The sequence below is a fragment of the Alexandromys fortis genome, unplaced genomic scaffold (assembly GCF_014885135.2).
Source record: "Alexandromys fortis isolate MF-2015 unplaced genomic scaffold, M_Fortis_MF-2015_v1.1 scaffold_141, whole genome shotgun sequence".
NCBI lineage: Eukaryota > Metazoa > Chordata > Mammalia > Rodentia > Cricetidae > Alexandromys > Alexandromys fortis.
This window is the reverse complement of record NW_026068060.1, coordinates 17,314-44,484: the sequence shown is the minus strand read 5'-3', so window position 1 is coordinate 44,484 and position 27,171 is coordinate 17,314. Positions and strand designations below refer to the sequence as shown.

The following is a 27,171-nucleotide window of genomic DNA, read 5'->3' as shown; positions in this document are numbered from 1 at the left end:
CACCTCTGCCCATTCCAGTTTGGGAGCGTGTGGACTAAGACTGTCCAAGGCTCTCTCAGTTCTGTCCCGCCTGCCGCCACATAAAGGGATGCCATTCCGTCGTCCCTCCGTTGTTGCTTCCGGTGTGCAGGTATCAGATTGGGGGGTAATAATGATCATGCTCTAAGTCAAAACATAGCTCCACCACTGTAGAGGCATTTCTTTTTTTTTTTTTTTTGGTTTTTCGAGACAGGGTTTCTCTATGGTTTTGGAGCCTGTCCTGGGACTAGCTCTTGTAGACCAGGCTGGTCTCGAACTCACAGAGATCCGCCTGCCTCTGCCTCCCAAGTGCTGGGATTAAAGACGTGCGCCACCACCGCCCGGCTCTAGTCCTGAGATTCTTAAGGGGATTGGGGAGAGTTCTCAGGATCAAACCCAGTGCTTTCTGCTTGCTAGGCGAATGCTCTACCACTGACCTGTACCACCAGACCATTCTACCTCAACAAAGTCCCTTTGCTGTCACAGAATCTGGGTCATAGTCATTGTGTTTATTATCCTGTTTCTTTGGCCCCCTGGAAAAGTTTCTCAGTTCTCAATTTTCAGGACTGTGACACTGTTGATCTTGGATGACAGGCCATCTGCTCCATACAGGTCTCTCACACCGAGTTTGTCTGATATTCCTTATAGTAGATTTGATCTGTGTCTTTGGCAGCAAGATTTCATGTGTGATGATGTAGAACTCTAGTCTGTCCCTTTGTTAAGGAGGTTCATGTGGTCACAGTCTGCTGCGTGATCCTTTCCCTGTTTCAGTTTAGTTAAGACTCTGTGGTGCTCTCTGTCATGTTTACCTTACTACCAATGTGAATTTAGGGTTCTATCTTATGTCTGTCTGCCTATTTATCCAAGGGGCAGCAGATGGAACCCAGGGCCTTGTGCCTGCTAGGGCAAGTGGCCTACCACTGAGCTGTATCCCCAGCCTTTGTTATTATTTTTTATATTACATTTATTTATTGCATGTGGGCTTGCATATGGCAGTCAGAAGACAGCTTGTGAGAGTCATTTCTACCATGTGAGTTTCAGGAATCAGGCACGAGCTGCTGAGCCATCTTGGTGAATGTAATGTGTATGTGCTTGCATGTGTATATACACACATATGTATATATTGTGCATGTGTACAGGCACGTATATATGTATATACATATATGCACATGTGTGCATGTGTGCGTGTACACACACACACACAGACACACACATATATATATCAGCATGACCCTGCCAATTTTAATCTGTTATTTAGTTATTTGCATGCTCCACTGTGTTGATTGGGCTAATGACACCATTTTCACCTTGACATCCATCTGTCCCCATCCTTCCTGAACACTTTCCTTTCTGAATGACAAAGTGTTCCATGAACATTTTGTGTTTCCTGCCCAGATGGGAGCCAGCTATTTCTCCACAGAACTTAATCTTCCTAGTCGGGCATGGGTTTGGGGAAAGAATTTTTTGTTGCTGGTGTGTACCTTGCTCTGGGGGAGCTGGTTCCTAGGTTTTGTCATTTAGCCCTTGTCATTTCATTGAGTTTCCTGTGGTGTGAGACGCCCATCTTGCTTGTCTGCAGGCAGCATCGTGGCTCTCTCTATGTTCCCTGATCAGTCTCCCTCCCATGTCTGCTTGGCAGATGCAGGTACCTTAAACCTAGTAGCCCAAGACTTCCAGAGCTTAAGAGAATTTTCCTCATCAGAATCCCCTGGTTTGTGTTGGGTAGAACTGCCACAGAACCCCATAGGTCTATCCCCAGCAGAAATCTGAAGTCTCCATTGATGAGACGGAACCGGATGTTAACCCAGTATAGTACTTTCGACACTGGGTTGAGCCTCTTGATTTAGAAAGTTGTAGTGGAAAAATAAAAGCGGATGCTGCAGTGTGTGGGAGCTCTGGCACTGGCTTGCTGTGCCCTCTAATAAGCCCTAGCTGCACTAGGGGCCCCTCTAGGCCCAGTGTTATGTTACCCATCCAAGCCTATTTCCTATGCAGAGAAAAGGGCTTTGAAGTAAGGAGCAGAACTTCCTAACTTCTCTAGAAACGGCTGAAAGTGAGTCTTACAGCACATTCCCCTGGCTTACTGTATAAGAGCCCTGATAGCTTGAGGGCCCACATGGTGTCTCCAGCTCCATTCTGTCATTGCCTTATAACCACCATGTGTTTGTGAGGTATTTTCCAGGGGAAGGGCTGATTACTTTTGTGCCCTCGTCCCTTTCAGGAATTCCCCTTTTGGCAGTCCATGGTGAGGTGGCTGTCTAGGGGTCGAGGCTCTTCCTATGTAGATAGAGTGGTGTCTTCATGCAAAGCTGCTGCCTACACTGCCTCATCCTGACCTTGCTACCTGTTCGCAATACCCTCTAACTGTAAGCGCCTACCTCATGCCACAGGATCTTAGGTGTGGTACCACCAGCCACCCAGGCATTTGCGTGTGTGTGTGCTAGGCCTGGCAAGAACTAAGCAGCTCCCCTTAGAGCTGTACCTCAAGCCAGGCTTTTTTTTTTTTTTTTTTTTAAGTTTTGTGAGAGGGGAGGGTTTTTCTGTGTAGCCCTGGCTGTCCTGAAACTCGCTCTGTAGACCAGACTAGCCTTGAATTTAGAGATCAACCTGCCTCTGCCTCTGAAGTACTGGGATTAAAGATGTGCACCCCCACCACCAGGCTTCAGAGCCAGGCTTTCAGGTGAGAAAAGGAAGCCAGTCATTTAATGATGTCTAATTTAATCATGAGAATAATAAGGCCATTCTCATTCAGCTCCCAGACTCCTAATGGCTGAGGTATAAAAAGTGGTCCAGCCCCACAGTTTACGGGCTGTAGGACACTTAGCAAGACAAAGAGAAACCCACTCATCCCTGCCCTGACCTGAGAATCAGCCACCCTTTATGTTCCTGTTGTAGCTTGCATTTGACTGGCTTTGTGGCTTTGGGCAAATTTGAATCTCTTCTGTTGTCTCATGAGGAGAGGTAATAGTTTCTTCCAACAGTGAAATGTTTGGTGAGGTCCTCAATGGTGAGTGTTTCCAGTAAGTGCCACTGCCACTTAGATTCTGCCTAGTGGGCAGTTATGTTTTTAGACACAATTTCTGGTGGATTCATATACAGAGAGTAAGCCAGTGGATCTGAAGTGGATAGCTCAATCAAGAGTACTGGGCCCACATTGTATATTTTTGGGAAAACAGGGGAGTGGAATGTTGGAGATATTCATAGATTACCCATCTTCCCAATCAGTGCTCCATAGAAAGCTTATAGTGCTTTCTGTAACAGTGTCGTCCTAGAATAGAAACAGCACAGTGGACATACCTGGTAATTACAGAATTCGGGCTTCAGTGAATAAGTATAAGAAAGCTTGGCAGGTGAGAATACTGAGAACAAAAAGTAAAACTGTAGGGTACAGCTTTAAGCAGGCTCGCCACTGTCCAGCTCGTGGACAGGTGCAGTGCCTAGGAGTTTGTGTTGGGAGAGCCTGGTTGTACAAAGGTAAATTGGGGAGGAAGGACATGAACATACCTGTAAGGTGATGGTACTAAAATCATTCACATAGGGGTCATTTCAGGTCAACTAGTGACTGCAGCTTCTCCCTCCCTTAGTAGCCGTTAGTTATTTTGGATTAAAAAAACAATATATTCGGGGCCAGCATGATGACTTGAAGATACTTGCCAACAATCCTGACTTTGATTGAGTTTGGTCCTGGGACCCAACCATATTAATACATAGAAAATGACTCCCAAAAGTTGTCCTTTGATCTTCACACACTCACTGTGGTATGCATGTGCCCCCAACATGTACGACAAATAAAGATCGTTTTTTAAATAAAAGCCAGTGTATTTACTGTAAAATTTTGGCAACAAAGCAAAGCTTAAACAAAACCCAGCCTGAATTCTGACCCTGAGATAACACATATTAACATTTTGGGGCTCTTTTTGGCATTTTATTTTGGTATGCAATTTTTAAAAAAGAGATTTATTTTTACTTAAAATTGTGTGTTGGGGGAAGGTTGTACACGTGTGTGGTGCCTGAGGAGGCCAGAGAGGGCATCAAGTCTCCTGGAGCACTTGCAGGTGTTTGTGAGCTGCTTGTGGGTGCTCCAGTCCTCTGCAAGAGCAGTACTTGCTCTTAGTCATCTCTTTAGCCCGTTATGCATAGTTCTTCTAAACCTTAGTTGTTACATTATATACACAGTTCTGTGTATGCAGTGGAAGTGCCGAAGTGTAGCTGGGGGCAAAGATTGCCAGACTGGTAGTGCTCTAAGCAAATGGGGTGATGCCATGAAGAAGCTCTAGTACGCTTATGCTTGTGAAGGGTTGTGGCGTGGGAATAGAATATTTGTTTAACTGTGCAAATATGTGTTGCATTTGTTTGTGGTTACATTGTTTAACTATGTAAAGATGTGTTGCTGTTTTACTTTGCCTTCCTAAGGCACCTGATTGGTCTAATAAAAAGCTGAACTGCTGAGCTGGGCAGTGGTGGTGAACATCTTTAATCTCAACACTTGGGAGACAGAGGCAGGCAGATCTCTGTGAGTTCTAGGCCAGCCTGGTCTACAAGAGCTAGTTTCAGGACAAGCTCCAAAAGCTTCAGAGAAACCCTGTCTTGAAAAATCAAAAAAAAAAAAAAAAAAAAAAAGGCTGAATCTGCTAGTAGCTAGACAGAGGAGGGATAGGTGGGACTGGCTGGCAGAGAGAAAAGAGGAACCAGCCAGCCAGCAGGAGGTTGGGGGGCACCCAGCAGCCAGTGAACAACCAGAGTCTAGTCAGGTAGCAGTCAGCCAGCCAACCAGACGTGAAGAAAGCAGGAAAATAGGATGGACAGTATGTAGATGGGGTAAATGAGCCTCAGGACAGCACATAGATGTATAGAAATGGGTTGATTTTAAGTTAAAAAAAAAAAAGCTAGCTAGAAACAAGCCTAAGCTAAGGCCAAGCATTCACAATTCTCCATTGTTATGATTGGGTGCTGGCTGTCCAAGAAAGCATACTACAGGAATAACAGCATTTTTAGTTTTTTTTTTTTTTTTGGACAGTTTCTCCCTGAGCCCCGGCTGTCCTGGAACTCCTGTAGACCAGGTTGGCTTTGAACTCAGAGACGCTCCTGCTTCTGCCTCCTGAGTGCTGGGATTAAAGGCATGCACTCTTTTTAGGTTTTGGTTGTAAGATTTATTTTGTTTCCTAAGTATGTGTATGTATTTCTCTGTGGAGCTGGAGTTTCAGGTGGTTATAAGATGCCCAGTGCTGGGCTGGCAATCAAACTTTGGCTCATTGCAAGAACAGTAAGTTCTCTTAATCACTGAGCCATTCCTCCAGCCCCTGTAGCTACTGTTTTGTTTTGTTTTATAACAGGGTTCCACTTTTAGCTTAGACTGGCCTAGAATTCATTATGCAGCCCAGGTTGGCCACAAACTAAAGATAATCCTGTCTGATCTTCAGTTGATGGGATTAAGATGTACATCCACAAGCCTGGTTCCAGTATGGCTCCTCAACACATACAGTGTATGACTGGCATATAATTGGCCTACTTGTTGCCTCCATCAGCTATTAATTTATATTGGAAACATTAAAAATCATCTGTATTCTGAGGTAGTTAACTGTTGTCTGCCATTATTACATCCATTGTTACAACATCATGTATGTGTGTAATTTTCCAGAGCTGTAATTAAGCTTTTATCCCATGTTGGCTGTGCTGCTACCAAGTTACTGTTCTCTCCAGCTTGTCAGCCATCCTGTCCAGCTCTCCATTTTGCATCTGGAAACCAGGAACCCATAGAGGTCAACTTCAGCTTCTCGATGTGACAGCATAGTAATGTCTCCTTTCTGTGACCATTGTTTTTACTGGAATGATTCATGTTTCCTGTCTATAGATTGTCTCAGGAGTGAAAAGCATAATAAATTACCCAATAGTCAAGGAATTCCTGCCAGATAGCAAATCCTACAGATCCTTTCCTGCTTACTTCTACCACAGGTATGTAAGAGTCCAAGTCCACAGGCCTAATCTGCAGATTTATGTTAAATGAACTGATTGCAGTGACCCTCACAGCAGAGACTGTTCCATTCTCTCCACCCAAGGATTCCATTTGGTGATTTAGAGAAAACTAGAGTCTTTCAACCTTGTTGGTTATTGTTCCAGTGTTAGCAGTTAGTGGCTTCAAGATTGTAGGCTTACAGGTGGAGTAGAGGTGTTTGGACCTGGTAAAGGTCATGGCCATGTTAGCTTCAGGGCTTTGAGGGTGCAGAGTGGAAGCTGAGTAAGGAATTCCATTGTCTCACAAACCGAGTCACAAGGGTTATTTCTCTGATGTCACACTGATGACCAAGGAGCACAAATCCTCCAGACTGTAAAGCACTCATGGTCATCTCTGTGTGTAGCAAGAGGGGAGGAAAAGCTGTTTACTAAGACACTGGCTTGCCAAAGTCAGTCTTCTGTTTTTCTCCAAACTTCAGTCTGCATATTTTCCGTGAATTTGTCTTCTGGTTCAATAATTCATTCTTTTTCCCTATATAATCCAATATTAAAGTAAATCCTTCTAATTTCAGTTTGAAGTCTAGATTATTTTTAATTTTTTTTTGTTTTGTTTTTTGTTTTGTTTTGTTTTTCGAGACAGGGTTTCTCTGTAGCTTTGGAGCCTGTCCTGGACCTAGCTCTTGTAGACCAGGCTGGTCTCGAACTCACAGAGATCCGCCTGCCTCTGCCTCCCAAGTGCTGGGATTAAAGGCGTGTGCCACCACCGCCCGGCTAATTTTTTTTTTTTTGTGTATGTGACAGGATCTCATATATCCCAGACTGACCTCAATCTCGCTATGTAGCCTTCAATAGCCTTTTATTTTATTATATATGTGTATCAAAGTGAATGTCTGTGTGCATGGGTACCCACAGAGGCCAGAAGAGGTTCTTTGGAGCTGAAGTTACAGGTGGTTTTGAGCCTCCTCATGTAGGTGCTGGAAACAAATACGGGTCCTCTGTAAGAGCAGCAATTACTCCTAAATCCTGAACCGTTACTCCAGCCAAGAGGATGGATGACCTCTAAATCCTAGTCCTCCTGCTTCCACCTCCCTTTTTCTCCCACCAAGCCCAGTTTATTCAGTCCTGTAGATAGAATCCAGGGCCTCATAAGCATGCTAGTCAGGCACTCTGCCAACTAAGGCATATCCCTAGTGTCATGCTCCTTTAACATTAATTTTTAATTAGTTTGTGCGTACAGGCACAGACATGCCATGCCACAGTGCAGAGGACAGAGGACATTTGCTGGAGTGGATTCTCTCCTACTATTGTATGAGTTCTAGGGATTGGAATCAGGTCATTATGATGCCTTGGTAGCAAGGGTCTTTTCTTTACCAGCTGAATCATCTTACTGGCATTGTTTGTTTGTTTGTTTGAGGCAATGACTTGGTACAGTCAGACTGGTCTACAACATTCAACTCTCCTGCCTTAACTTCTTTTACAGCTTAACCACTTTTTCTTTTTTATCATTCAATCATCTAAAGTACTTCGTTATAAGAATGGAAAGCTGAGGAGCTGAAGAGAAGGCTCAGTGGTTAAGAGCACTGATTGCTCTTCCAAAGGACCTGGGTTCAATTCCCAGCACCCACATAGCAGCTCACAACTGCCTGTAACTCCAGTTCGAGGATATCTGACACCTTCACACTTACGCACATAAATAAAGTTAAATAAATTAAAAAACAAAAAGAGTGGAAAGCTGACTGACAGCAACTGAGCTGACCCCAGGGTGGGGTTAGTCAGGTTTCTTCTGTGCTGGTTTGCCGGCACCCTTCTAGGTGATCCTCCAAGTACCAGCAGAGGACCTGGGTGGTTTCTTGGCCCTTTGCATGCTCCTTAAGGGCTTCTGCTGAGCCGCCTGTCTGTCCTCTTTTGTCTCTTTGTTTCTTAGGACCTGAGATGCCATCACCAGGTCTCTGCTGTCATTAGTGATTCTGTTTCTGTGCCAGGCTGTGTAGCACTTCTTTAACTTTCTTACTGGCACCTGGAATTGGCCAAAGCCCCAAGGGGCAGAGCAGCTGCAGTGTGATGTGTCACCTCTGAGATTCTCCTTCAGAATTTCATCTCCTGGAGTCGTGTTCACCTTGGCAGCTCTCCAAAGTCTGCAGGGTCTTTTTTTTTTTTTTTTTTTTTTTTCCTGGTTTTTCTTGCTTTCTGAGGATTTCTGGTCTTAGGTTCTCAGCCATCCCTGAAGCAGCAGCTGCTTTCTGCAAGTCTTTAGACTCTGAGGAGGACCTGGAGCAAGCCCCCACAAGAGAGACAAAAAGCTCAGAGCCACAGCAGGAACTACTTGAACTACTTGAGTAGAAAGGAAGCTGCTAGGTAGTCACTCTGTTTAAAGAAAAAAAAAATTTTTTTTTTTTTTTTTTTTTTGGTTTTTCAAGACAGGGTTTCTCTATGTAGCCCTGACTGTTCTGAAACTAACTCTGTAGACCAGGCTGACCTCAAACTCAGAGATTCACCTGCCTCTGCCTCCCTAGTGCTGGGATTAAAGGCGTGCGCCACCACATCCAGCTAAATCAGTTTTAAAGTGGGTGTTGGAATCTAAACTTGAGTCCTCATGCTTGTGCAGCAAGCAGTCTTACCCACTGAGCCTCTTTCTAGCTCTAGTTTTTATTCACACATAAACTTAACTCATTGAATTGTTAATGAGAGAAGTGTGTCCTTATCCTCATTTTATGATTGAGGAAACATTCAGAATGGTTACTTACTTTGCTCAGAGTCACTTGGCAACTTAGTACTTAACAGGGTTCTCTTCCAGAATTGACAGTTTGAACCACTGGGACATTTACCTTGCAGTTAAAATAGAATAATAACATTGATTATTAATTCATTTTAAAGAGATAACGAAACCCAGAGACTGCTGGTAGACCAGATACAACAGTGGTGTACAATTTGAAGCTTCTGAGCTGAGCATGGGCTTAAGTACTTAAGAAATTTTATGTGGGGGTCTAGTTTGACATTATGGCCATTTTGCCCAACTGCTTACCCTAGTACTAATGCCAAGTCTTTGTAGGGTAAACAAAACCATGATAGCCAGCCCAAGCCCAGTGTGGTGGCTTGTAACTGTAGTCCTAGTACTTGCTCAAGCAGTGGATTGCCGTGCGGATTTCTGGGAATTAAACTCAGGTCCTTTGGAAGAGCAGTCAGTGATCCTAATCACTGAGCCATCTCTCCAGTCCCAAGGTTTATTTATTTAGTTCACAGGGTTTTTTTGTTGGGTTTTGGTAATGGCGCTTGGGTTTGAACCCAGGGCCTCTGCTATGGTAAGCACTCTGCTATGATCTCCTCAGCCTGAGTGCTCTGCCACATCTCCTCAGTCTCCTGTTTGCTGTCTCTGGCAGCAGCATTATGCCTATGATATGAGCCATGGGAAACCTGACTCTGGGATTCAGGAGCCCAGTCCACCAAAGAAATGCTTTGGTTGACCAGAAACAAGGGTACTTGTGTATTTAGCCAACATTCAGCTTGTCATCAAGACCTGGCAGTCTAGCAGGACAGATGAAGGTTAATATTTAGTTTTATATGAGGACTAGCAGTTTCAAAAAAGGTCTGTTTAGTTTTTAAAAATGTGGAAAAGAAAGTTAGAGGTAGGAGAGTATTTTTTTAAAATTAATTTTGTTTATTTATACATACCAATTCCAGTTCCCCTTTCCTCCTCTCTTCCTGCTTCCCTCCCCTTTCCCCACTTCAGCCCCCCCCCCCATCAGCTTCTCAGAGGGTAAGGCCTCCCAAGGGAAGTCAACTAAGTCTGCCTTGTTGAGGCAGAACCAAGGCCCTCCCCACCTTGTATGCCCCTCCCCCCATGCCTAGACTGAGCAAGGTATCTCTCCATAGAGAATGGGTTCTACAAAGTCAGTTCATACATTAGCGTTAGATCTGGTCCCACTGCCAGTAGCCCCATATACTGTCCAAACCACACCACTGTCACCTGCATTTAGCGGGGGTTGGTCCTATGCAGGTTCCCTGGTTGTCAGTCAAGAGTCAGTGATCTCCCACTAGCTTGGGTCAGCTGGTTTCTGTGAGTTTCCCTATCATGGTCTTGACCCCTTTGTTGATATTATTGCTTCTCACTGATTGTACTCCAGGAGCTTGGTCTGGTGGTTAGTTGTGGATTGAAAGAGAGTGTTTTTAAAAATGAAGCTGGGTTAAGCCATACATCTTTAATTCCGGCACTGTGGAGGCAGGCAGTTCTCTGAATTTGAGGCTAGCCTGGTCTGTGTAGTTCTAGAACAGCTGAGACTGCATAGTGAGACCCTGTCTCACTGTCTCTCCTGCCCCCCCCCCCATATACATACATACAAATGGAGCTGAATTTAGGCTACTGTCCAAGAGACCATTCTGGTCATTTCCCATAATCCACTTAGTTATCCCAGCAGTTCTGAACAGGCAGCTATAGAAAGGGAAGGAGGAAGATGAGGTATCCTTTGTTCTATTGTTGTCACTGCCTTTACCTTGTTCTTTGCGCTGGAGGCATGAAAGGAGATTAGTCTGTCTAGAAGGATGTAGGGACTCTTTTGGGCTTCCAGAACTCTTTTTGCAACCAGCGTCACAGCATTGACAGTGCTCACAGTGAAGTGGACAGATAGGTAGAGGTGGTCAGGGCTCTCCAAGTCTTAGCAGGCTCCTGTCCAGATAAAGCTGGCTCTTGACCTGTTTTTGTAAAATAGGGATTATAGTAAAGCCTCTTTTAATCAATGATTCTGAAGTCTTACTTAAGTTTCTTCTTTAATAAGGTGTGTGTAGGAGAGCAGTCTGGGAAGAACATGTCACTTGACCCTCTGGCTCCTGGGCTTAGTGATGCTGTGTGTCATTGAGCATGGGCCAGTTGGCTTCTTAAATCTCTTAGTTTGTTATAAGGCTTGGTCTTTAGACAGCTTCCATGCTGGAGGGTATACCCACTTAAGCTGTGGCGAGTACTTGTTTTATAGCCACAGTTGGATAGTTCCTGTGCACTTGGAACAGTAGAAGAACAAAGGGATGGGCCTCCACTTTTTGCCAGCCAGACTGTTTTATGTCCTCTGGTCTGTGACATTGCTTCTCTGTTCTGAGCTCATGGCTTGTTTTTTCTGCTTTCTTGCTTGACCTATGCTGGCTCGTCATTACTAAGCTGACCTCCATCTCTTCCTTTTTGTGGTGTTGGAACTGAACCCAGAGCTTTATACATGAGATATAGGTACTTTGCCACTGAGCTACACTCCCAGTTCTGGCTTTTATCTTTAAGTTAGTCCATGATCCTGGGTGTGTTAGAAAGAGTGAAATAGATTGACAAGACTATCTGGAGCTGAACCATTTGCCCTCTGTTTTGGGGCAGAGTTAGCACAGTCCTCCGTCAATAGCCTGACTTTATCTCCACTTATATTGCTGCTCCCAGCATCAATTATTAGGCCAAAATGCAGGCACATTCTCATCCCTACACGGAGCATTGGTGTCCTGCTGGGAACATCATTTTCTTGAGTGTGTTTGTTCTAACTGCAAATTAACAAGACACTTCCGGAGAGCCTGTTTAGAGAGGTAGGATGTTGTAATTGAAACACAAGCACAAATTACTGTTTCTGTTGAGACAGGATTCTACAGTATAGCCCAGGCTGGTCTTCAGCTTTCAATTCTCCTGTATCAGCCCTTGAATGCTGGGATTAAGACATGTACTGTCACATCGGATTCTATTATAGTCTCTAAGGGTCTTGTCTTGCTCTTGAGTAGACAGAGCCATTCTATAGGAGAACTCTAGAAGCTGGAGCATAGTAAACATTGACTCTTAAAGACTCTGTCAGGACTTGTAAGCTTTTGAATTCAGGAATGACTCTTGGGGTAGCCCCAGGACACAACCCCCTACTCTAAAAAATAAGGTTACCCAATCTTTAGTGATCTTCCATACCATAGAGTGAAGCCCACAGCTGCAAACTCCTGACCATAAGCTAAGATGATCAGCTGGCCCTGGCGATTCTGAATGTTGGGGTTCAGCTGGCCTTCTTGCCTGTCTGCCTGCCTCCTTCCTTCTGTGTGGGTATGTTGTGTGCATGTATGTCTGTACATGTGTGTATATGATACCCAAAGATCAGAAGAGGTTGTTGGATCCCTTGGAACTGGAGTTACAGATGTTGTTAGCCTCCTTGTGGGTGCTGGCAACCAACCCCAGACCTCTGGAATAGTAGCAAATGTTCTGAACTGCTGACGTATCTCTCCAGACCTGACCCACTTTGATTAACTTTAAAGATGAGTCAGGAAGGAAAGACAAGGCAAGAGAAGAAACTAAACATTAAGTAACCTGCGTGTGGTATGTGTGTATGCATGCATGTATGTATTTATGTGTACATGTGCTTGAATATGTATCGAGGTCAAAGGTCAGCTTTGGTTCCTCAGTCAACATCCACCTTGTTTTATTTATTTGTTTGTTTGTTTATTATTTTTATTTTTGGTTTTTCAAGACAGGGTTTCTCTGTAGCTTTGGAGCCTGTCCTGGAACTAGCTCTTGGGGTCTCTCCCTGGCCTGGAGCTTCCCAAGCAGGCTCAGTTGACTGCCTATTGAGCCAGGGGTCTGCTGTCTCTGCCTCCCCAGCTCTAGATTATAGGTGCACACAGCTTTTTAATGTGGGTACTGTGCACTGAAGTCATAGTTTTCATGCTTCCCTAACCCCTTAACCCTTTGTCTTCTTTTAATTTCTGGAGAGTTTTTACAGTACTTAGTAATTTATTTATGCGAGTGCGTGTGGTGTGTGTGCCATGAGGTACTCGTGGAGGTCAAAGGACAACTTGCAGAAATTGATTCTCTCCTACTGTATGGATTCTGGGACTCAGACTCAGGTTTTTAGACTTGGTGGCAAGTTCCTTTACCTACTGAGTCATCTTGCTGGCTTCTTTGGTGTTTCGATACAGAGTTTCATGTAGCTCACTACTAACTCCTGATCTTCCTGTGTCAGCCTGCCATGTAATGAGATTATCAGCATTTACTACCTCACTTAGTTTACCATTTGGGATTTTAATCTTCAGACAGCAAAAGAAACTAAACAAAGCAAGATAGGTTTGCTTGGTTAGCTTGCATGCTTAGCCCCTGGTGTGCTGATCCACAGAGGCTTCTGACAAAGGCTGAGCTGCAAATCCAGAATCCCAAGAGGCCCTGAGCACCCAGAGAGGTTGTTGTCAGGCAAGATGGGGATGCTAATTGGCCTCCGAGAGAGCAGGGCTGCTGCTGAGCTCCATCCCTTGGTAAATGTACTCCCCCCCCCCCCAGCAGTCTTGTTAATATTTAAAAATAAAGTGCCAAATCTATTACAGCCACTGTAATTTAATTTTTGCTGCAGTTCAGAGCTATATGGTTGCCAGCATGGCATCAGTGTGGACTGAGTTTTAACTGCTAACCTATTTACTTATATGTTTATTTTTAATCGTTATATGGGATGCCTTGGATGAGAGCAACATAATATTAACTTGAGAATAAGTAATTTGTGTTTAGGTATACCTACAAATGTGACTTTGGTTGTCCCTCCTCCCGGTCCCTGTCTTTTTTTTTTTTTTTTTTTCAAAGTACATGCTTTGCTGTGGTGAAGTGTTGTTTTCTGAAATTTTTGTTTGGAGTTTTTCAGTCCAAGATACATAGCAGGGGCATTGTGTTGGGTCATGGCTGGCCCTACAGAACTGCTCAAAAGACTGTTTTGACAGGTATTAGAGTGGCAAGAATGAAAATAACCAAGTCACACCCCTGCCCCCACACCTCTACCCCTGCCAGGTGTGTGTGGTATGTGTGTTGTGAGACGAGGTCTCAAGGGCTGGGCTTAAAGATCTTGCTGCAGAGCTAAGGATGGTCTTGAGCCCTCAGTCTTCCTGCCTTCACTTGCTGTGTGCACCACAGTACCTACAGGCTTCAGGCGTTCTTTTCTAAGTCATGCCAAATACTAAAAGTTTGGTCCTAAGATTAATGTTACTTTTAATCGTGTATATATGTGTATGTTTGTCATGTGTATGTGGGTGTCAGATTCTCTGGAGCTAGAGTTATAGGCATTTGAGAGTCACCTGAAGTGCTTGCTGGGAATTGAGCTCATGTCCTTCTGGAAGACTAATACATACTCTGCACCCCTGAACCATCTCTCTAGCCCAATAAATGATATTCTTGATTCTGTAAACCAAATAATGGCTTGGGGGACTCCAGATTGCTACCAGATGCTTTAACTTCATACATAGTATCCTTGAATTATGATCCTTGATTCATTTATAGGATTCATAGTTTTAATATATTTTGACTTAGTTTAGTTGGCAATTTAGATATATCCAAAACCAAACTTGACACAGACTTTTACTGTGCAGCCCACGCTCTCCCTCCCAAGTGCTGGGATTAAAAGCACCACTACACCCAGCTACTCTCAGCATTGTTAGTCATTCATTCTTCTGTCATAAGCAATTGGCTCCTGCTTTTGTGGACTTGGTTCATCAGAACTGACTCTACTAACCATACATCACAAGGCTAAAGGGGAAAGTTAATGGCGGAACATTCTGGGTCAAGTATAGAAGAACAACACAGCAGAGGGAGAAGAGTATGAGCCATCTTCTTGTTTTCTGCATTCACTATAGGCAGGGTGTAGCTGCAGCCTGGTGCCTGGACTGGCCTGAGGCCTCCGCCTTCAGGCTGCTCTGGAAAACCTTGCTTTACTTGGTGTATATGCCTCAGGCTGTGCAGTTTCTAGTGCTTTCTCTAGATCTTTGACTATTTTGATGAAAGATTGGCTCTTACCGCAGATGTTTGGCAAGTTGGGTGTTAATGTGAGCTAGAATGATGCCTTCGTAGAAACTGAAAATCACAAAGAATGGAAACCCTATTAATCTGCTAGGATCATCCAGGCTAACAGTAATATGAGTTCACCCTCACTAGACACAGAGAGATGGCCTTCCAAAAGAGACTGCATCGAAGATGTTTGGAATCTTGGTGATTGGCTGAGGCAGAAGGATGCAAGTTCAAGGCCAGCCTGAGTTTCTGTGTAATGTATTATCTAAGAAAAAGAAGACCTTTGATTTGGACTATATGCTAGAGAGCAGAAAATTGGTGAAGTTTGACACAGCACCCCTTTATCATACAGCAACTTTCTTATAGGATTGGGGAAATGGTTTATTGCAACAAAGAAAATAAAGTTTTGTTTTGTTGTCTTTTGAGACAGGATCTCATGTAGTCCAGGCTAGCCTCAAACTTGGTGTGTAGCCTTGACTTTCTGGTCCTCCCATCTAATCATTTCAAGTGCCAAGGTTGTAGTTGTGCTCAAGCCATCACACAAAGCCAGAGGAAGATTCTTACCCCATCAATGTCTGCCATTTGTGTGGTATAAATGCAGCTCTCAGGAGAGGAGTGCTGGAGCCTTTGTCGGTATCTCAGTTTTTGGTTTCTTTATATAGTTCTTGTTCTGGGAATCTCTTCTGGGCTTCAAGATAAGGAATGTTTGAGAATGTGGCATCCCTTGTTGGCCTTTGTAAAGCAGAGGTCATTCAAGTACAGCAGTCGTAAGTGACCATAGCAGTGTTCTGTGTGTCAGCCTGCATGCAACTCACATAGGACAAGGTACCTCTTCATTAAGCAGACAGGGTGTGTCAACTGGAAAGACTAGAGATAGAAGTAGACAGTACCAGTCCTGCAGTGGAGGGGCATTGGGAAAGTTAAGAACTCATGAGCAAGTAGTGTCAGCAGTGGAAGCTGATACCGTAGGACAGACCAAGGCCACAGTTGGAGAGAGGGAATCGTGACAAGGGACCAGAGAGACAGCCTGCAGGTGGCTGCATCTCTCACAGCATCTTTTCTTCTGCATTACCCAGTCCAGCATATAGTGGGTGCTAGAAAACATATGTGTGTCTCCGAAGGCTTGTGTGTTGTTGTTTCTTCTGGCCCAGGATTCCCTTTGGGCATGTGGTGTGAGATTTGGGCATCTTTGCTGAACTCTTTGTGGGGTATGTGCCTGGTGTAGGTACTTGTGAGGGTTGGTCAGTATCATGCTATTCAGAATTAAAAAATCTTAGTTGGAATTAGAATTTATATTCCTGTCTATATAAATATGCAATAAACTTGCATTCTCATAAACAAAGACAGTGAGAGTGGAAGCTGTGGCTTACCTACCTGTTGTGAGCTGCCCAATGAGCTTTGTTTAAATATGTATTCTTATCTGATCATGGGCCATTTAATAATCAAGATTTTAAAAAGATTGGCAGGTTTCTAGGTTTGCTTTCAAGATACTGCATGGCTGTTGATTTTACCATTTTTTTTTCTTTTAAATACTTGGAAATAAGTTGACACAACCTATGATGGACTGAATGACTTTTGTGCTAGAGATGGGAAGGCCTTTGAGAGCAAGGCAGTTTCTTCCCGGAGTCAACCTGAAATGAAAGATTTTGCTCTTTGTTCTTTATGTGAGTCCACTTCCAGTTTCCTTAAATACTTTTTGCTGCTCCAAAGCATTTAAAAGGATGTGAAAGTGTGTGTGCGTGCAAATTTTGCAGCCAAAAATTCTTCCTGCATTTTAGAGAAAAGAAATGTAGCCCTTTTTTTAGATTTGTATGTAAATGTCCGTGCGTATTTTAGAATTTCTTTCCTTCCTTCCTTCCTTCCTTCCTTCCTTCCTTCCTTCCTTCCTTCCTTCTTTCCTTCCTTCCTCCTTCCTTTTCTTTTTTTTTTTTTCTGAGACAGGGTCTCACTATGTTTTTGGCTGTCCTGGAACTTGCTCTGTAGATCCTCCTGAGTGCCGGGATTGAATGCATGTGTACATGTATATGCAGACATGTGTGTATGTGTGTCCCCATCTATCACTTTCTTCCTATCCTTTGAAGCAGGTTTTTTTCTAGGGACCTAGGGCTTAAGTTTCCTCAGCTAGCCTCAAAGCCAGCAAGCCCCAGGGATCCCCCTGTCTCTGCCCTTAGAGCTGGAATGCCCAGGTTCATTACATGGGTGCTGGGATCTGAATTCTGGCTCATGATTGTTCAGTAAGCGTTCACCTTTTTAAAATTTTGTTTATTTTTATGTGCCTTAGTGTTTTGCCTGTATATATGCCTGTGTGAGGTGTTAGATTATAGAGTTACAGATAGTTGTGAGCTGCCATGTGGGTGCTGGGAATTGAACCCAGTCAGTGCTCTTAACTGCCAAGCCATCTTCTCAGTCTCCTTAGTACACGTTCTTAACTGCTGAGCCATCTTTCTAGCTTAATAGCTTTTTTCTTTTTTAAAGAAAATTTGTGTGTTGCTGTGTGCTATAACCCACTGTCTCCCAGCATATGCAGTGAGTAGATTTGAAATGTATAAGTCAGTGACTCTCATCCCAGCATCAACTTTTTAAAACTTTATAAATGGTGTGTTGTGTTGGTGCTCAGCACTGAAATCTGGGGATCAGTTGTGCGTGTGACCCTGACAGTAAAAAGATCACATCAAAGAAAGAAATGAGGATGGCTTTGGGCACTTTGGGAGACCTGGACTCCAGAGACCAAGCCCTGTTGTAGAATCTGACTTCACAGTGTCAGGTGATTTAGGCAGACCTCTGTTCCTGCTTCTGTGACTCAGAGGCAACAACCTGCATGTCAGTGACCTCAAGGGTCACACACAGAGACATTAGGAAACACACTAGTGCAGCAGGATGCAAGAAGCATGCTGACTCCATTGGAAGCCATAACAGTGGCTTCATTCTTCATGGAGAACCTTCCTGAGAGCTGGGACTCTGATCTCTAGTGGTTAGTGTGGGGTTCAGCTATTCATAAACTTAGCGGATGTTGGTCGTAGAGATCGTGTGGCTTCACAGTATTCCAACACATTGGGAGTCACCAGTCCTTCTGTCAGAAGTGCTTTAAATCTCTGTTTTCACCTCTGTGGTAGAGATATCACCCCTGGTGCCCTCTACAGTGTAGGTCTTGGAGGTCAAACTCAGGTTGTCAGGTTTGGTTTTTACCCATTTCCCCAACTCATAGACTAAGACTGAGTTTTGCTGCTGTGCAGACCAGGCTGGCCTTGAACAAGGAACCATCTTCCTGCTTCTGCTTCCCACAGGCAGGCATTATAGGCCTGTTACTGCAATTTATGCACAATAGAGGCAGAATCTTGCTTTATTGCCAATGATGGTTCAAAACTCACTATGTAGACCAGGCTGGCCTCTTCCTGCCTCAGCTTTCCAAGTAAAGCTAACAGGATCAAGTCCCTAGGCTTGGCTTTGGAACATTGGTGTTTGGATGAGGGGATTTCCTTGTTTTCAGCATTTCCTATTGGCTCTCTTGACGTCTAGTTCTGCATCCTTTCTTCACCGTCCTGTCTTTCAGAGTGGGGATCGTAGCACAGAAGCCCCTATGATTGTGCTCCTTCTCCAGCTCCCTGCTATGCTCTGCTTCCTAGCCACTCTAGCTTTCTAGGCACACACGAGTGCACAGGTCTCCAGCAGACACTTCAGTGCATTTGCCCTTGAGCCTCTTCCTGTGGGTTCATTGTGTCACATTATTTTACTTCTAATCTGGTAGTGTTGTGGGGGATTTTTCTGTGTCATAGTCTTACTAGTGTATGTTCAAGAGAAAACTGCAGGTTGAACCCAGGAGGAGAGAAGAGCTGCCAGCTCTGTGCCTGGAGGCATTCCAGGGAAGCCGTGGCTACAAGGAAAGCTTATTTATCTTATCTTGGTCGTGGTTATAAGAGATTCCTCAATCTAGATGTGGGGCTGGGTAATAATTACAGGCAGATTTGTGCTAAGTGTTGCTTAACAGCCCGCACACTGTGGTAGCATTTCTGAGCTGGTGCCTGTAGGGGCCTGCTGCTTCTCAGAAGAGAAGTCTAAAATCTGTGCAGAGGCACGTGCTGACACCTGGAGCACTTCTCAACTGGATGCTAAGATAAAATTGGCTTTTCATGCAGTTCAGCCAGTGTTGATCAGGACCATGGTGCTGGAAAGTACTGCTTGTCAAGAAGGCTCAATACAATGTTCCAGAACACCTGGGCTTTAATACGTAAGGGTTTTTTTGACTTCACTAACCACATTACCATGGACCAATTTGAAACAAAAAATGTTGATACTCATGGAAAAATGGTCAAGACGACATCTACCGCACAAAGATGCAATTCTTTATGAATGAGTGTTTAGACAGTCATGTGTCTGCTCGGACACTAGCTCATGAGTCATATGTGGCTAGGTTTAGTAATGACTTTCTAGAGACGTTCATACAGTTCTTCTCTGTGACCTTTGGTCACTTGCACATGAAACAGAAGGGTGGGAGGGACACTTGAAGGTCCTATAGAGTCTGCTACTTGTACACGTAACAGAAGGGCACTTAGCAATAAGATTAAGGTATTTTACTTCCAGCAAGCTTAGTAAGAATAACAGTGACCTAACATTCATCAGATATCCAGTGACTCTACCCAAGGGATAGTAGGTTTATTACCAGAAATACCCTCAAACACAATTTTCCGCAGCCAGTTCTACGAGAACCTGTTGATATTGCTGGCGAACTGTCAGGGCCAGATGCCTGTTTGGGGAGTAGCAGGGGTCTTGAGCTGTCTGTTGTGAACCCCTCTGAAGAGGGCTCAAGTTGGCTGTTTTGGGTTAGTAGGTGAGCAGCTGCACCTGGACCTCTCTGTGAGTGTAGGTACCAGCTACCACCGTGGTAGGCTGGCTCTGTCTGTAGCCAGCCATGAAGGAATACACATGGAAGTGGGATTGAATAAGAAATAGTATTGAGTCGGGCGGTGGTGGCATATACCTTTAATCCCAGCACTCGGAAGGCAGAGGCAGGCAGATCTCTGTGAGTTTGAGGCCAACTTGGGCTACAAGAGCTAGTTCCAGGACAGGCTCCAAAGCTACAGAGAAACCCTGTCTTGAAACACCAAAGGGGGAAAAAAAGAAGAAAGAAAGAAAAAAAGAAAGAAGTGGTATTGAATAGCTAGGGAGTGTTGCACACACCTTTAATCCCAGCACTTAGGTGACAGGCTAGCCTGGTCTACAGAGCTAGTTCTAGGACAGAAAAACCCTGTCCCGAAAAAAAAAAAAGGAAAAAAGAAAGAAATAGTGTTGAACGTCACTGGGGACAGTTTGAGCCAAGTCCAAAGGAGAATTTTCTTTACAGATGGCAGTGTCTTACAGATTGCCTGTGTTCTTGGAAACCATTGTTTCTGGACAGTGTTAGATGGTACTGATCCCAGGCAGGCTGAGTCTGAATCTGTGACAGTTTCCCTTTGTTTGACAACATTTGCCTTCTTGGTCTTTTATGTTTTCCAGGGTTGAGCATGTTCCTGTGTAAAGAAAGTCTTTACGGGTGTTTGCCTGTGTGAATTAATTCCTTCCTTCCTTCCTTCCTTTCCTTTTTTTGAAGTGTTTTTTTTTTTTTTTTTTTATTTGTTTTATGTTAAGTGTTCTTTCTGCATGTACTCCTTTATTCCAGAAGAGGGCATCAGATTCCACTATATGGTGAATATTGAACTCAGGTCCTCTGAAAGGAAGAACAGCCAGAGCTCTTAACTGTTGAGCCATCTCTCCAGCCCCCATGTGAATTTCTTAGTAAAATGACAAGATTCATTCAGGAGACAGTATTCACAAGCTATTAATAAAACAGATTGCAAACCAATTTAAATTTTTTTTTTCAAGACAGGGTTTCTCTGTAGCTTTGGAGCCTGTCCTGGAACTAGCTCTGTGGACCAGGTTGGCCTCAAACTCACAGAGATCCACCCACCTCTGCCCCCTAAGTGCTGGGATTAAAGGCATAAGCCACCACTGCCCAACCAATTTAAATTTTTAAAAATATTTTTATGGTTTATTTAACTTTATTTTACGTGCATTGGTGTGAAGGTGTCAGATCCCCTGGAACTAGATCTTCAGACAGTTGTGAGCTACCATATGGGTGCTGGGAACTGAACCCGGGTCCTCTGGAAGAGTAGTCAGTGCTCTTAACCACCGAGCCATCTCTCCAGCCCCTTAAAATTTTAATTAGAATTTATTTACTGCTGGATGATGGCAGTGCACACCTTAAATCCCAGAACTTTGGAGCAAAGGCGAGTGGATCTCTGTGAGTTTGAGGCCAGCCTGATCTAGAGAGTGGGTTCCAGGACAGCCAGAGCTACACAAAGAAACCCTGTAAAAAAATTAATTTACTTATGGGATGTGACAGTTTTTAAGAGCCAGGTCTTGACGGTGGTCAAGATTGGCCGGAGGGACCTTCATCCAGTGAGTCATCTTGACCTCAAAGCCAAGCTTAAAAGTGTACCCTGAGCTGCAGAAGAGTCAAAGCAAGCTGAATCCTCACATATTTACATCTCTCTGCTCTAGCTGCTTCACACTTTAAGACTGCCTCAAACTAATGGACTACATGCTGGAATTGTAAGCCAAGCAAAGCCTTTCTGCCCTAGGTAGTTTGTCAGGATGTTTTTTTGTTTGTTTGTTTTTTGCCTTTTTGTTTGTTTGTTTGTTTGTTTCATCAGCAGAAACAACTGGGACAGAAAGGGAAGGTTAGCATTGAAGGATCCCTCCAGAACTCTGTATTGACCCAGGTTTGAAGGTTTATTGAGATTTTGTATGTCAAACCCCCCCCCCAAAAAAAAAAAACCAGACCACTGTATATCAGTAGCAGCCCCAGCGAAGCAGGAGATGTATGTGGCTAAGCCTAGAAAGGTCCATCTGACAGTTTTCTGCAGGAGAAAAATATTGTCGGTCTCATCTAGCTCCATCCTAGCAACCACTGTATTTAAGTACATGGCCCCTCTGTGACTTCACAATGGAACAGGATGCTAAAAACTTAGTTGTAAGAGAAAAATAAATAGCTGTAGCTGGGGAAAGTGGCACATACATATAATCCCTTGTGAGCTCAAGGCCAATCTGAGCTACATAGCCAGTTTAAGGTTGACCTGGGTTTTATAGGGAGACCCTGTCTCAAAAGAACCAGAGCAGGGCTGGGGAGATGTCTCATTGGGTAAAGTACTTTGTGTGTAAGCATGAGAACCCGAGTTCAGCACCCACATTAAAGGCTGGGTGTGAAGTTGGCTGTGGTGGTGCACACCTTTAATTCCAGAGGGAGGCAGAGGCAGGTGGATCTGTAAGTTTGAGGACAGACAGGACTACACGGAGAAACCCCATCTTAAAACAAAACAAAAGGCTGGGTGCGGTTAGTGTGCACCTGCAATCCCAGCAGTGAGCAGGCAGAGACAGGAATCAATTCACCAGACCTCACTGGCTGGTCAGCTTATATAGTTGGTGAGGGTTCAGCCGTAGACCCTGTCTTTAAAAATAAGGTAGAGAGAGAGAGATGGTAGATGAATACATGATGCTGACCTCTGGCCTTTACAATTTACTTCTCATCCCCCACAAATCCAAACCAAACCAAAAGCCCTTAGTGGTAAAGCCAGGGTACAGTGACTGCTAAAGGTGCTCAGAGGTCACTGCTGTGTAGATAGATTCTCACCTCTTTGGTTCCTTAGAGTAAGAGAGATAAAGAATTAACGCACAGTTCTCGGGCACCTGATGCTCCTTGTAGCAGTGTGTTTCCAGGTGTACCCTTGGGCTAGCAGCATTGAGGCCACCTGTGAGCTTGTTATAACTTATATATAGGTTCAGCCCTGGCTGCCCTAGCTCAAGTGCCTGGGGGGAGATGCAGGAAACTGGCTTTCGGAACTCTCTTTGGGGAAAGAGCAAGGAAGAATGACATGGCTATGCCAATGGAGCCCCTCTGCTAGCATTATCTTTTCAGAACACGGGGTGGGTTTGTCTGCAGTACCTAAGTACTTTGAATGCTTTCATAAACATTTGTCTGGGGACAGAGATGGTTCAGTTGGTAAAGTACTTCCAAAGGTCCTAATTTCCATCCGTAGCATCCATGTGAAAATGCCAGGCATAGTGCCTTGTGCCTGTGATCTGAGCACTGAGGCACTGGAGACATGAGAGTCCCTGTTACTCACTGGCCACTCAGTCTTGCTTAATTGGTAAGCTTCAGGCCAAAAAGAAGCCCTGTTTCAAAGGAGGTGGATGGCATTACTAAAGATAACAGCCTCTAGCCTTCACTCATGTACGCCCACCAGCACCCATTGAAAGAAGAGCAGCTTGTTTTTAAGGTGATTTCTGACATTTGATGTGGAAGTGAAGGAAAACAAGGTTATGGGAACATGGAACAATGCCCCAGAAGCAAGCAAGAGATATAATAGGAAGTTTGAGCTCTCCCTTTTAATGGATGAACTATAGGCAGCTCTCCTGCTGTGACCCTGCACTGCACTGTACTGCAAGTTGGAAATAGAAAATGTCTTGTGCACAAGCTTCTCAGAGCTATGTCTTAAAGATTCTGAAGTTCAAGCTAGTGATAGTGGTGGACACCTTTAATCCCAGCACTTGGGAAGCAGAGGTGGGCGAATCTCTGTGAATTTGAGGCCAGCCCAGGAGGCCAGTCCACAGACTGAGTCCAGGACAGCCAGAGAGACAGCCTCGAAAAACTAAAACTTGAAGTTTTCTAGCCCTTTGGAGAATGAACCCTGTGTCTATTCTGTTCTTGGAGGGTGGAGTGGGTGTGCATGGATCTTCCAGCACAGAGCATTAACTAGTTACTGCCAACTCCATTCCGAAGGTGCTAGGTGCCTGGGATTTCCACACTACACACTGAGTTGTCCTACTGCTTTGTCCCTACTCCCGGTGTAACATCAGACTCTGACTGGAATGGAGTGAACTGCATTATCCCTTCAGTTGTTACTGCCCGATGTGTGTTACCGAGATACAGCTTGTTGAGCCAGAATTGCTAGCCCAAGGCCCTGTGTGCTGAGCACAGAGGAGTGCCAAGACAGACAGCAAGCCTTGTACTACAGCCTGAGGCCATGTTAGAGGCCAGCCAGGCATTGACAATTCCACCTCAGACCCTAGCAGGGAGGGCTTGTAAATGCCCCCCCCCCCCTTGTCAAGCAGTCCTCCCCTTTGAGAGGAGTGGTGAGTCTTGGAGTGGCCTGCCAGGAAAGGAGGATTACGACTTCTGGGGTGTGACTCCCTCCTGGAGCATCCACACGAGCCCAAGGTGACAGTGGCTTGCCCATCCACTGCTCACAGTACACATTAGTTTACTCACATTACCTGAAGAACACTCAGCTGTGCTTGCCTTACTGCCTGGGATGGTGGCAGTCTGGGCGGGGCACCTTCCACTGTTCTTCAGTTTTTTGAAGGGACAGAGAGCTTTTAGTGCCTGGGGAGCAGAGTGGCCTGAGGCTTCTGAGTGACACCAAGTATAAAGTGGGTGTGCTGAGAACAGAGATCTTTGCAGGTGTTTCTGCTGGTCTGTAAAGGTCTTTCTGATTGTCACAGTGCTAGAGGGCACTGTGAGGGCTTGCCCACCAAGTGGAACATAACTGTACTTTATGCTTATCTGCGACTTGGGATTGGCTGAAATTCCCCTGAGTCCTACTGGTCACCAAGAACTGTGAGTGTCCTGAATCCAGGGTGGAAAGCTTTAGAGCTGAAGGAGATTAAGTTGTGTAAGAGATACTTTCACCCCTACTTCTTACTCACCTCTCCTCTACCCTCTTTTCCACAGTGAATACCTACCTCTTCATGGTGCAGGCTCAAGGCATCCTACTTCGGGACAATGTGAGGACCATTGGTGCTCAGGTGTATGAGCAAGTGGTCCGAAGCGCCTATGCCAAGAGGAACAGTAGCCTGAACGACTCAGGTAAGCTCTAGTGAAGAGAGCCTTATGGAATGTCTGAGAAGGCAGGGAGACCTGAGAACCTTATACCTGTAAAGTAGTTCCCTCAGCGTGGTGTTGTACTTTTGTCCTCTCTGCCAGGGTGCTTGATTCAGGACTGCTGTTAGGGCAGAGTACTAGAGCAGATCTCTCTGGGGAGTCTAACCAGACCCAATGAAAGACCTGAAGATAGTTTATGACAGTGGGGCTCTGGACCACAGTACTTAGCTAGAACAGCTTGCCATGTGACTCGGTGTCCACACCCTAACAACTGCCTGACTTCCCACTCCAATGCTTAGCCACACTACTACTGAAACAAAGGAAAGCAGAACAGTGAAAGGGACTTGTCACCAGGTGACACCTCACCCTAAACATTCCAGAACCAGAGAATAGTGAAATTCCAGACTTGAAAGGCCCACTGAATGGCCAATACAGGGTTGGAAGTAGATCCCCAGTAAGGCAAAGCCATTTGCAATTCCTGAACAAAGCACACCCAAAGACCAAGTGTTCGAACAGCACCAGCCACTTTCAGCACCACAGGCTAAAAAGCCATGGAAGTTGGGAAGTTGCTTACACTACTATAGAGCTCAACCACTTTGAATGAAGTGAGAGAAACAGAAACCATCAGATACACTAGGTTTTAAGGTAATGTACTTTCTACCACCTCTGTTGCTGTGGTTTCTCCAGACAGGGTTTCCTTGTGTAGCCCTGGCTGTCCTGGAATTTGCTCTGTAGACCAGACTGACCTCAAACTCATGGAGATCCGCCTGAGTGCTAGGATTAAAGGTGTGCACCACCACCATCTGGCTCCACCATATCTTTTTAAAAGTATTTCTTAATGTTTATTTTGTATATTTGAGTGTTTTGCTTGCATGTGTGTCTGTGTGCCATAATACCTAGTGTCTGTATCTAGTGCACAGAGGCTAGCAGAAGACATTGAATCTATGAGACTAGTTACAGGTGGTTTTGAACTGTGGCTCTGGGAACTGAATTTGAATCCTCTGTGAGAGCAGCCAGTACTCTAACCACTGAGCCATTTCTCCAGCCCTTCAACCCCTTTAAGGAAGCCATTGGAGAACCCAAGAAGAGGAAACTAGAACTTTCAAAAATGAGGTTCAGTCCTACATAAAGCGTGAAAGTCATCCAGTGGCACTAGTGAAAGACCTGGGGGATGGAGCACTGTCACAGCAAGGAGGTGCCTCCTCTTCTCTGAGAGGTGGTGCAGAGGGAGGGCACAGTGCTGAGTCAGAAGCAATTCCATGTGAAACCAAGGGAGTAGATGAGAACAACTCCAAAAAAACGGCATCATAAAGAAAAAAAAAAAAAGAAAACCAAAAAAAAACAGCATCACCTTTCACACTCCTCAGTTATGACTGATGTTTATGGCATCTTCAGATTAATACCAAACATTGCCCTAAGTCCAGTCATGCCAAGTAATTGGGAGACTGTAGGACAAGAAGAGGCAAGGCATGCAGGCCATGGAAAGGAAGTGCAATGGCCTTCCTCATCTAGAGTAAATTCATAGAAGCAGGTTAGCAGGATGCGCTGCTTGGCTGTGAACAAGTGCAGATGCCAAGGAAGCTGGTCAGAGGTTCAAGGCGCTGGGAAAATAGGAGGTGTGTGTGTGGAGTCATCTGTGCTGTTTAGACTTCCTTCTGATTCCCACTGGCTATAAACTGAGTATCAGAAACCCACAGTGCTGATGCACATGGGAAGGGAGCCATTACAGCAGTCCCCTCCTGTGAGTGGCTTCATATTTTTAGCTGCAGCACTGCACCACCTGCTCCCACCAAGCTACAAAAGCTTCTGAGGAGCTGAAGGAGTCAGCATAACTAGTGCCTTGCTGAGCCGCCTTTCTCTTCTCTCCCTAGATTATCCTCTGGACTTGAACCACAGTGAAGCCTTTCCCCCAACCACGACATTTCTTCCTGAAGATTTCACCTACTTTGCCAACCACCCTTGCCCAGAGAGGCTCCCTTCCATGAGTAAGTGGATCCGGCTTGCCTCGATGCTTCAGGCAACTAGTTTTTAACAAGTTACTTAATTTCTGGTTAACTAATGTGGAAGGGAGAGTGTGACCAGCTGGCTTCTCTGACTTTGGATAGTGAAAAGCTTCCTGCCCTGGGAGTTGGGGCCGGAAGAATTCCTTGTACCTCAGCTTCTCTTCAGCCAAACCTGCTGCTGTTGACCCACATTTTCAGTGGTGCTGTGTTCTGCCCTTTGTGATGGCCTTCATGAGGTGTCCTGGAGAAAGAGATGGCCATGGCTTTGCCATTTTAGTGTAAATTGCCGACTAGTTATAACTGGTTTGATAAAATAGACCCCTCTACCCACCTTCTTCTTCTGTGTCCTGCTTTGTTCCCATTTGTGCCCCCCTCACTCCCTGCTCTCCCAACACTTCTTGTCCATCCCACTCTGGCTAGTTGCTAAAGGTTATTTTCTTTTTGTTGTTGTTGTTTTTATTTTGTTTTTTTTTTTTTTGAGATAGGGTCAGAGATAGGGTCATGGAACTCCCTTTGTAGATGAGGCTGGTTTCGAA

General features: G+C 44.8%; 1 protein-coding gene across 2 annotated transcripts in view; it reads left to right on the top strand.

The window, feature by feature from the left end:
* Nucleotides 1-27,171, top strand: part of B4galt5 (beta-1,4-galactosyltransferase 5) — a 51,925-nt gene that overhangs the window by 16,970 nt on the left and 7,784 nt on the right. For both annotated transcript variants that reach the window (XM_050120159.1, XM_050120158.1), the window contains exons 2-3: nucleotides 24,483-24,617; nucleotides 26,504-26,617. In XM_050120159.1, coding sequence (XP_049976116.1) covers nucleotides 24,483-24,617; nucleotides 26,504-26,617 — 249 coding nt within the window. The remainder of the gene's footprint in view (nucleotides 1-24,482; nucleotides 24,618-26,503; nucleotides 26,618-27,171) is intronic.